This window comes from Myotis brandtii, unplaced genomic scaffold, assembly GCF_000412655.1.
Source record: "Myotis brandtii unplaced genomic scaffold, ASM41265v1 scaffold154, whole genome shotgun sequence".
NCBI classification, from domain to species: domain Eukaryota; kingdom Metazoa; phylum Chordata; class Mammalia; order Chiroptera; family Vespertilionidae; genus Myotis; species Myotis brandtii.
The window spans coordinates 5,768,798-5,780,576 of NW_005355584.1; the positions used below are offsets into that span (position 1 = coordinate 5,768,798).

Below are 11,779 nucleotides of genomic sequence, written 5' to 3' on the forward strand. Positions count from 1 at the left end.
TAAGAAAAAAGGAAAAATTAATAAACACATCTCCCATAGTCTTTATACACTAATAAAAAAAAACACTTTTTGATGAATTTTCTTCTAGTCTTGTAATTTACACCTTTGACTTTATCACTGCAAGTTGTCCAATGTCAAAATATTTAAAATCTTTTTGTTTATACTCTTATCCTTTTTCCATGAATCCCAATTCCTCATTGTTACTAAGTAAACTTACTTAGGCCCCTTCACCAGATTTCCAGATCCCAGATGCCTCGATATTCATGAGCTTTCTTCCAGCCTGACTTTCCTCTCCTCTTGGGCCTTTGTGATTTTGCTCAACTTTTCTTTTTATGGATACTTTCTGCATAATAGTAATTATAGTCAGCAGATATTTATTGAACATCTAGCATATCCTGAGCACTCTACCTGTTTCTGGAATTAAAGCTGTGAGCCACATAAACTCCCTGCTCAGAAATCTTATAGTAGGAAAAAACTTCCTCCTTTTTAAGTTTTTGGAGTTGGTGTAGAATTTTTGTTATTCCTTCTATAAATGTTTGGTAAAATTCATCAATACAGTTATCTGGGCCTAGAGCAGTGATGGCGAACCTATGACACGCGAACTCATTTTTTTTGGTTGATTTTTCTTTGTTAAATGGCATTTAAGTATATAAAATAAATATCAAAAATATAAGTCTTTGTTTTACTATGGTTGCAAATATCAAAAAATTTCTATATGTGACACAGCACCAGAGTTAAGTTAGGGTTTTTTAAAATGCTGACACGCCGAGCTCAAAAGGTTTGCCATCACTGGCCTAGAGTTTTCCTTAATAGAAGGTTTAAAACTATAATTTCAATTTCTTTAATAGATAATAGAGTATTTAAGTTGTCTGTTTCAAGGAATATGTCCATTTCATCTAAGTTGTCACTTTTATTGCCATAAACTTACATATAATATTTCCTTATTTTCCTTTGCTATAGAGTCTGTAGTGATGTCACCTCTCTCATTCTATATATGATAATATGTGTTTTTAAATTTTTTTCTCCCTGACCAGTCTTGCTAAAGGCTTAACAATCTTATTGATCTCAAAGAACATCTTTTGGTTTTATTGATTTTTCTCCATTGTTTTACTCTTTTGCTTTTCATTGATTTTTCATTATGGTCTTTATTATTTTCTTATGCTTATTTTGGGTTTAGTTTGCTCTTTTTCTAGTTTCTTATGGTGGAAGCTGAATTCACTGATTTGAGAACTTTTTCTTTCCCAATATAGACACATTTATTTGCCATAAATGTCCTTGTAAGCATGTTTTGTTTTTATTTTCCTCAGTTCAAAATACTTTCTAATTCCCCTTTGATTTCTTCTTTGATCTATGGATAGATTAGAAGTTTGTTATGTAGTTTCCACATATTTGGGGATTTTCCAGGGATCTTTCTGTTACTGCTTTCTAATTTAGTTGTGACTAGAGAACACATTTTGTATAACTTGAATTTTTTAGAATTTATTGAGACATGATAATTGGGTCATGTTAGTTGACAGTGTTAAGGTACTATATTCTCACTTATTTTCTGTCTACCTACTGTATCAGTTACTGAGAAAATGTGGTAAAGAATTTGCCCCCGACTATAGCTGAAGTGATCAATAATACCATCTGTGCCCTGGAAGGCATCCAGGTCACCAGTCAAGATGTTTATCAATGATAGAATTGGCCCAGACTTCCTCCTTGCATGTCACGGCTGAATGTGAGCTGGTATATCCTGCTGTATCTGGGTTAAGACCTCGGGCCAAGGGGAAGTCAACACAGAATCAAAGAGAAAGCCATTTGGCTTTGTAAGGTAGATCCTGATAGTTACGGGATTTGTTCAGCTGCTTGGGTCCTGGATCCTGGGGGCATGTGTGAAGTCAAAGCTGCAGGTTGGAGTCCTGTTGATAGTAGCCTTAATTAAATGATCTGTGAGACAATTGAACAGATTTGGTCCTGTTCCTCACCAACAGATTAATTATTTACATCCTGAGAGAATTTACCCGAAGCCAAAATAGGGTGGATATTATTGGGAGACAGTTCTCCTTGGCGCTAACACTTTTTTGCATGTCTTGGTAGTAGAGGCAGTGGCAGCATTTTCTTCTGAACTGTATTTGCACAGATGTTTGTAGAGCAAACAGCCTTGATTCTGTCCCCAGCCCTGGTCTCAGAGTCTATTCTCTGTACAGAGTCTGTTCTCTGTACAGCTCTCTCATCACCAACTCTTTGCCTCCAAAGCTTGCCTTCCCTTTTCACCCTGGACTCTCAACTCTGGCTCTGCAACCCAGAGAGTCTCCTGGCTCCTCCAGGGCTGCCCTCCATGCACAAAGCCTGGAAACCCTCTCCGGTCAATATGTTGGGGTGATCATAGGTTCCCGTCTCTGAGGAACTGCTTTTGTTTGTTGCTTGATATCCAATGTCCTGTAAACCATTGTTTCATAGAACCTGCCCCATTTTGTACTTTGTCTCAAGTGGGAGGATAAATCTGCATCCTATTATTCCCCTTGATCAGAAGTTCTAATTTTTAAAAATTCTCTACAAGGAAAGATTCTTTGCTGGTACCCATGTAAGTATTTCATTGTTTTCTGGTGTTGAACTAGAGTGAACAATTATGAAAAATGTTACAATGTAGTTCTGGTCTGGTTTCTTCTGTGTATAGCAGAATACAAAGTAAAGTGTAAGGTTGTAACACAGAGGCCCTAAAAGTTTAGGTTCCTTGGGCCAGGATAAGCAGGTGGAATTGGTCTCTTATTATAACATGGCAGTAGTTGTAATTTCGGAGTGGAAATGGTTGAACACTTCTTTAACTTTAGAACTAGATGGGATTGTGGTGACTAGAACTATCATCCAGAATAGCCCAGTTTGTTAGGTGGTGATTTAAAGACAGACATATTCTGGTAGCTTATAGGGACATACTGATTGGTGTAATTTGCTTATATTTTATCCTTTGATCTTTTTAGGTAGAGGCACCACGAAGAGTAATTCCTGTAATTCTTCAAAACTGCCTTTCATATTCACTCACGGCCAGACTTGCTCCAGCCTGGAATAAAACTGGCCATCTCTTGGTGCAAGGTAACGCTATGTTTTTCAGCACTGTAGCTTTCTGACTACATTACTTCTACTATGTGCATATGTTTTTAATTTCAGTATATATTTAGGGAATAGTTTTTAAAACATAGCCCCAACCAAGCATTCTCAAGCAAGTCCACAACAACATAAATGTCATCTCTTTACTTTGGGATTATATCCAAAGCCTGCTGATGTTTCTTTATACAAAATGTGTTTTTTAACAAAGGAAAATAAAATATGTTTATTATATAATACTTGATGTTTAGAAATAAATATAACTGAGGAGCCTTACTATAAAATGAACAGAATTTATCAATATTTCTGGAACCAAAAGGCTATTCTGAGTTTTGTGTTGAGGTCTGACCTTTCCTAAGCATTTTATATTAGGAAATAAATATTTGAGGGTATAATTGGGTATTTCTGTCCTTTTAATTGAAGAGATACTTTTTGAGTGGTTATATCTTTTTCTCTGAGCTGACATCAGATATTCTTTTGTATAAAACTGCATTTTAAAGCATTTTCTGTAGCTTTGATAATATCACATGAAAAGGTTGTATTTATCAAGCATGATTTATAGATTATAATAATATGGCATATTCTATCCATTTTTTAAGGAAGAGAATTTCTTTCTCAGATGGGAAAGCAAAATGCTGTTGGTAAGTAAAAATGTATGTCAATAGATAAAAACATTAATCTAGTCAACAGTTAAGCTGCTACAAATTGTTGAGTTGTACTCTTGGTGATTAGGTTATATTGGAGTTTAATCAGCTGTTATAATCACAATTTCACCTGGGAAAATAACTCTGGTTCAAAATATATAGCCTTCCTTATTGAGAAAAATTCATTTATCTTTATTGGAATAAAAGCTATGTTTTTTACTTCTCTACTTAAAGAAAATTATGACTATAAAGGATTTAATTCTTACAGGAATTTATAATGTGTAGTTTCCAGAATTATATCATAAGAAATTCTTCAGTATTGTTGCAAATAAAAGCTTTATTTCTTATGGAGACATGATTCTTTTTCTCCTTGAAGTCTGAAAAGACACAGATGATCTAAAATAACAGTTTATGATATAGTTTAATTCTTTCAATGATATGTGTGGCTATTTGCAGTTAGACAAATTCCTAGGCAGTAGTCCAGATATAGCAGACAGGTGGAAATCCTAAGCCCAGGTAGACATTACTAATCAATCCACAGCTCTTGGATCTCATCTGTCCTCCTTGCACTAGTTTTATGTTTAAGTTGAACAGTGGTAGTCATTATACTCTAGCTATGGACAAATAGGTTCGCTCCTAAATTTAGTTTAATCCCTAAACACTATCAGGAGACTACAGCTATCAGAGATTAAAGATAACAGTTTAGGAGAGCAAAATTCTTTATTTCTGTGTTAGAATTTTTTCTTTTAGTTTACTGAATGTAATATTCTACAGCAAAACTGACAAATTGGAAGGTTATAGCTCATTGGATTTTCACAAACTAAATTTACCCTTATAACCAGTTATCAAATCAAGAAACAGAACATTTACCAATACCTCACAAGCTTCCTCCTGCTTTCTTCCAGGTATTACCCCTTCCCAAGATAATCAGTATCTGACTTGTAAAGTACTTTTAATTATGAAATAGCAAGTTAGAAACCTTGGGGCTCTATAAGATCCAGAGTATATCTGCCAGAATATTTGAGGGCATTCGTTAGTGAATGACTACTGAAGTCAGAATCATGGCATGGTACCACCTGATTTAAGAAGACAATCTCCATTTTTACATATGATAGATGTCAGACTTGTAAAAGATACTTGTTGAGTTTCCCTCTCAACTGTGAGATATCTCATTTTTCTTAATGCCACCGTGCCCTATGACATCTCCCAACACATACACACCCACATATCCACGTTGCTTCATTCAGCCTTTGTCTTCTTGTAGATGTCCCATCTGCGACTGTCAGATATAATATGTTGATTGACTTTTACCATGTGCGAGAAAAAAGCCATTTTGAGTTTCTAACTTGAAAAATTAAGTTAAAGTAATTTCTTTTGTTACTAAGATACTTAATTTGATAGGATGGAGTAATAATTTCAGAAAATTTATAATTAAATATTTTATTTTCAGCATTAGACATCAATGTAACAGAAACTCAAGTTTGTCTAAGTATAGAAGCTTATACAATCAGACTGCCACCACCTGAGGTACCACATATTTTGATTTCCATAATTAACTTTATTTAATATATACTTACTATTATTACTAGCATACCAGTAGGTTTTAATTTTTAACAATAAGAGTGATAAGATTTTTTATTTTCAAAATCCATATTAAATTCTTGGTATATTGATATTGTTCTAAATCTGGTTACCCAAAGAAAATATTGTCAGTTTAACACAGATCCAATCATATTATTCCCTTGCTCAAAAATCTTTTTAATGGCATTCAAGCATCCCCACAACCCTGTCCTGCCTCAGTGCCCGCTTCTTGCCTCTTCTTACAACTTCAAATATTAAAAGCACTGTTTCAGCCCATAGTAAATGTAATATTCCCCCATTGGCATTCTGGTAGCTTGTGTGTGTGCACCTACTTTTTACACGTAACACTTTTTGCCTTCTTAGTTGGAGGATATGTCTTTTATTTTGCTATTTTCATAGCACCCAGTATAGAACCTTACTATTGCTAACTCAATAAGTATGATTTGCCTTCTCCTGTGCCATTGGTTCTCAACAGGTGAAGGGGGAAATGAGTGCTTTTGTTCCTCAAATAAGACATTTTGTAATGTCTTGAGACAATTTTGGTTATCACAAAGGGGAAGAGGTGTGTTGCTACTGACATTTAGTGGATAGAAGCCAGAGATACTGCTAAATATCCTACAGTGCACAGCGCACAGGACACAACCCCACAGCTGCCACCACAAAGAGTTATCCAGCCTAAAGTGTCGAGAGTGTCCAGGCTGAGAAACCCCAGGCATGGGATAGATGACTCTGCCTTTGCCTGGAGCACCCCAGTTGGCTACACATGCTGCTAATCCTTTAAGAGCCAGCTCAAATGCTTCTCCATTCACTTTTCTGTTTAACTTTTTTATTACGAAGAACAAATCAAAGAGGAATAGGATCTACTTTCTGATCCTCAAGAATTATGTGAGCCGGTAGGGAAGCTGACTTGCATATAAATAAATAACTGGAATGGCCTGCATGGTGTTAACACATTGCGTACCACATAGAAATCTCTAAGACATACGCCAGGGACCGCACATTTTTGGGCAAACTGCACATTATTTAAATCATCATAATGCACTTTAGGTGTTGTTTTTCAATAATTATAACATTTTTATTTACAAAAACAATTAAAGTTCCTACTACTTTTTTAACGTATGGTACTGCGTAAAACATTTTCCTCTATGAAGAGGGACCAAACAAAATTTACATAAGTATCTAGATTCCCTCCTTTTTCCATGGGCGTGAAAAACAAGAACACTCGTGAGCGGTCCTTAACAGATGGCGCGCGAAACACGCGAAAACTGAGCAGTACGAAATGTGTTAATATCTTGTGCTGATGAGGAACCATAAGCCTCCAAACCCAGTGTGATCTCCACCCTCTTTTAAATCTTCATGCCATTCTACACCATGCTCACATACTTACTTGTATTTCTAGAGTTATACTCCTCATATATTCCCTATAAGCTTCTTGAGGACTAATTATTGTACCTTATCTGCCCTTTGATTTCTTACAGACGATACTTCTGTTTTAAATATCTGAGATTTGAACCAATTAGAGATTGACAAAGAAGAGTAAGACATAGAGATCAATACACCACCTTTATGAATAGGATGAAAATGTAACTTATCCAAAATGGACACTTTTGAGAGTGAAAGGGACACTTGCCTAATCGGATATAGTCCAACATGTATCAACTACGATATGTTAAAAATAAAATCACATTAATTAAAAATGGGTGGTTAAGAGTTTATGGTACATAAAAGAACAACTCATGAACCAGGAGTCTTAAAGCCAACAGTGAAATGAAGCTCAGAGGTGTGTTGTTCCAGGACAGTTTACATAGAAAATTTGTTAACACCATTTTGGAAAACAGTTTAAGTTTCACTTATGGTTTCTTGAGGCATTTACAAAAAGTAATCTAAGTTAAATTTTGCTTGCATTGCAGGATAAGCTAGATTAAGTTTTGCTTATGTGCCTTAATTGATTTTGCCTGCGTAAAGAATTTTCAGGTTTGGTCTCCATTTTATTTAGTTTAACAGACATATGGTCACACTATTTATTACTGAAGAAGAGAAGAAGCTATTGGGGAATGTGGCCTATCTGAACCTAGAATTAGGTAGATTGACCCACCCATGAATGACAGTGATGGAAATCTACAGGCTGCCTTGGGAGATCAGGCACCAGTCCCAGAATGACAGAGAGAATGCACAACACCACTTTTTGCCAGCAGGCCAGCTCCCAAGAGGAAGAGGAAAGAGTTGTCCTAATTTTAAGTCACCTCATCTGCGCTAGAGAGGAATGAATGAGGGGCACAGCAACATCAGGGTAGCAGAGCTTTTTTCAACATGGGAGCAAACAAGAAATCAGAAGATGTTCTTCTCTTTTCTACTAACACTATACACTCAATACATATTTGTTTAGTTCATTTAAATTAAGTTCCTTAATTATAGTTTGTCATCAGTGCCTCTAAATCTCACCTTCCTTACACTTTTGATAGGGCATTTTCACAACCTGACTACTATAACAATTCATACTTATCTATGAAACAGTACAGAATAGGAGTTTTCATTTGGGAGTTAAGAAGGAAAGTAGTAAAGCTCTTGCTATACTGTATAGAGAAGAGACAGGGTGAGCTGAAACATCACTTACATCATGGAACGTGGTTGGTACAATGTAACTGAAGCCTTTAAAATTACTTTATAACTGTGTGTGTATGTGTGTGTGTGTGTCTAACAAATACAGTATGTCTTTTTTTGTCAAATGCTTTTGAGGACTTACGGATTAAAATCTTATTTCTATTGAAAGCTAAAAGAATTTGATATTTCTCAAAGCATTATAAAGGACTTTGATACTCACAAGAATGGTGTCATTGAGGGCCATTCAATTTTAAGCAACTGGTGCTACGTTTTGCCAAGGTGAGATTTCAATTTCTATTAACTAGGGGAGGTTAAATATACCATTTTTTTTCTAATTTTGCTTCAACATTGAGATGTGCAAAAGTATAAACCATTTTGTGAACTTCTGAAACTGAATTATAACTTTCAAAAACATATTGCAGCAATATTGTCAGATTTACAGAAACTGTGAACTTCCTCTATCAGATTATGAAAATAAATTTATTATACATTAAATGTAAAATATACATTTATTATACATATTTATTAGATCAATTTTTAAGTAAATTTCTAGGTCTCATGAGATTACAACTATTATAATCTTAAAACTTTATAAACTAATAATGATTCATTATCATTTGATATGAGCTAAATTTTAAGATTATACTATATTCAGTAAAATATGACTTGTTAATATAAATAGGACTCTTGGGATGAAATTTTAACTTGCTTTACAAAAAAAAAGAACTTTAGCAAGCATATGCATAATAATTTAATCATTCAGGAAAGGATACAGATTAGATGGGAAACATAGATTTGACTCTGATTCATTCAACTCTTAAACTTTTCCCTAAAGTTTAACAGTTACCAGGAATATCTATGTGTGGCAATATTAGTCATTATTTTGTCTTTATAACTGGCACATTGTTTGCATCAATTCAATTATTATTAACAATTCTAGTTGTTAAGATTTAATACAGTATGTGTTTGGAACTAGGAACAAATGATTAGTTTATTACTTATGTGTAGATAATTGTTAAATCGTTTTTTTGTTTGTTTGTTTTAAAATATATTTTATTGATTTTTTACAGAGAGGAAGGGAGAGGGATAGAGAGTTAGAAACATCGATGAGAGAGAAACATCGATCAGCTGCCTCCTGCACACCTCCTACTGGGGATGTGCCCACAACCAAGGTACATGCCCTTGACCGGAATCGAACCTGGGACCTTTCAGTCCGCAGGCCGATGCTCCATCCACTGAGCCAAACCGGTTAGGGCTGTTAAATCGTTTTTAATGCTTTCTAAATCTCATAGTTAACATATCTAAGCACTGGCTCATGATATTTTACCAAACTCTTATTTTTCATAGTATGAAAATGGGGAAGATATTAAGTATTCGTCATACCACACCTCCTGACTGTCCTTTTCACTCATATAAAGATTTCCAGATGCACTGGGATGACCTGGTAAGGGATAAAAATATATATTATGTAGGAAGTTACTTGATTTTACTTATAATTTAACCTAACTTTAGCTGTCTCTCAAGAGAATTTCAGCTTTGTTCTTAATTTTTAGTATGGCTACAAACTTCCAGAAGATGGTGGAAATATTAAAATATACTGCAACATCTACTTCAAAATGATAGGAGAAAGGATCTTTACATATCCTTTACACACCACCCTTAATGGGTGCTCTCTGCCCACCTTGTGACCCAGTCTCTCTCCTGCCCTGATAACATTTTCAACCTTCTCTAAATGTAACTACTTTCCTCTCTACTTTTTATCTGCATGAGTATTTTGTTTTTCTTCCAATTTTTACTTGAGAATTAGTTTAATAATGATATTTCTCCCCTTAAACTCTTCTGCAACAATTAGACAGGAAAGAAACTTTACAGTAGATAGAAGGAAAAAATGTTTATTTGATTTCTAGTACAAAGTAAGAAAAAAGTCATGAGTCTCCTTAGCCAAGGGCTCCCTCCAGTGGCATTTTGGATATAACTGAAAGGGTGGAATTAGAATTAGTTTAACAAAGAATTTTATTTTTGGAAGATTGCTTTACAGGCAAAATTTAGAGGATTTGACTTGCACTTAATGCACCCCATTGATTTAACAAAATATCTTAACATTATTTTTTAAAATCTACACACAAAGGAGTGCAAGTGCTCTGGTGAATCTCTTTAGTCTTAACACGGATCTCCTGGGCCTTTGTATTCTGACGAGCTGGAGTTTCAAAATGAAGAGAGAAGAGCCATAATGTTCTTTCTGTATTTTGTTTCCTAACCGAAATCTTAATATAAAATTAAATATCACAGATATCCATTATTCCCTTTCATTAGATGCCAAGTCATTATTCTGAATCTTCAGAATATCTTTCATCAGAAAATTAACTGCTTTTTTCAAAGAACAGCTTTTAGAGCTTAAATGAAATCTGTTTTGTTTCTTTGTCCTGAGTCTTCACTGCTTTCTGGAGCTGCATCCTGTTTATTGTTTACTATAAATACTTATTTTAAATCCATAAAGGTCATAGTGTCTTCCTTATGAATCATTTCTAGAATGTCTTAGTTTGCCAGCCTGTAAGGAAAGCTGTGTCATAAGGATCCAATGAGCTGTTTTGATTGTGGATATTAAAATAGAAGTAATTACTATCCCTGTGAGAAAACATGCTTTTTAGCTTTGGATTATAAAGTTGGAATTATTTAGCTTGGAATAAATAAGCAATATATAAAATAGATTTAGTTGTGTGTGTCTTTTTAACAGTTACTATTTAAACTTTTTTTATTGCATAAAAATGTTCCATTGTTCTTTAACATTGTTCACATACCCTCTCAGTTGCATCAGAAGTCAGCCCATACAGTTCTTTCCAAGGGTAGATTTGGAAGATGTGTTGAAAAGTTTTCTTTCAGATTTAAAATCTAAACTGCCCCATATATGTGGGTTTCCCATAAAGATGACAACGAAACCGTGCTACTCCACACAAGAACTAACTAAACCAAGTATACAGGTAAGACATTCGTGTCCTCTCAAGTTCTCTGAGACATACTATGCACCTGTCTTACTCGATCTCTTTCCTTCTCCGGTGAACCACCTAATCCGTTGTGATATAATTATTTTTCTCTCAGGTCACTGTTTCTCTAATACTATTTACTATGATTATACTTAACCATTTGTCACTGCCATTTGTTGTTATTGTATTTAATGTGCTATTATTTTATACACTGAGTGGCCAGATTATTATGACCACCTGACATTTGTAGGCAAATTAGCTATAATTATGCGCTGAAGTTGCTAGAGGGCCAGACCATTATAAATAGGGAAGTTCTGGGGTCCAACCCCAGCGGGTCCAGGGGTCCCCAAAGGTGTGGACGGAGTCGGCGGAGAAGGAATGACACAGAGACAGCCTTCAGTTGATCAGCAGCCTAGCCAGGATCTCTAGCCAGGATCTCCAGCCAAGTTCTGGTCAGGATCTCCAACCAAGTTCTGGTGCCATGTTCTCTCGCTAGGTTCTCCAGCCAGGTTCTGTCCAGGATCTTTTGCCATGTTCTCTCGCTAGGTTCTGTCTCTAGGTTCTGTCTCTAGGTTCTTCAGCCAGGTTCTCTCGCTAGGTTCTGTTTCTAGGTTCTGTATAGTTGTCTTGTTACATCTGTATTTATACCAGTTGATTCCAATCCTATCAATCTCTATTCCAAAGGTTAGGGTGTTTCTTATCTCCATTCCAGGGAGTAAAGATTATGTAGCTTAAGTGTGATTGTTTGTAGTTAAAGTGATTAACTACCCGCCTGGCACTTAGTTAAGGGGTTTTATTCCCTCCCTAACTTCAGGGAAAAATCCCTACCTGGGGAAACAACCTTTCTCGGAGAGGTGACCTTGGTTAAAACACATAGCGCCAAGAAGG

The 11,779-nt window shown here is 35.3% G+C and overlaps 1 protein-coding gene across 1 annotated transcript in view; it reads left to right on the top strand.

Moving 5' to 3' along the window:
• Positions 1 to 11,779, top strand: part of LOC102260074 (chromosome unknown open reading frame, human C18orf63) — a 20,465-nt gene that overhangs the window by 5,047 nt on the left and 3,639 nt on the right. The window contains exons 4-10 of the mRNA XM_014535967.1: positions 2,961 to 3,072; positions 3,684 to 3,725; positions 5,179 to 5,255; positions 8,080 to 8,189; positions 9,258 to 9,354; positions 9,464 to 9,549; positions 10,705 to 10,888. Coding sequence (XP_014391453.1) covers positions 2,961 to 3,072; positions 3,684 to 3,725; positions 5,179 to 5,255; positions 8,080 to 8,189; positions 9,258 to 9,354; positions 9,464 to 9,549; positions 10,705 to 10,888 — 708 coding nt within the window. The remainder of the gene's footprint in view (positions 1 to 2,960; positions 3,073 to 3,683; positions 3,726 to 5,178; positions 5,256 to 8,079; positions 8,190 to 9,257; positions 9,355 to 9,463; positions 9,550 to 10,704; positions 10,889 to 11,779) is intronic.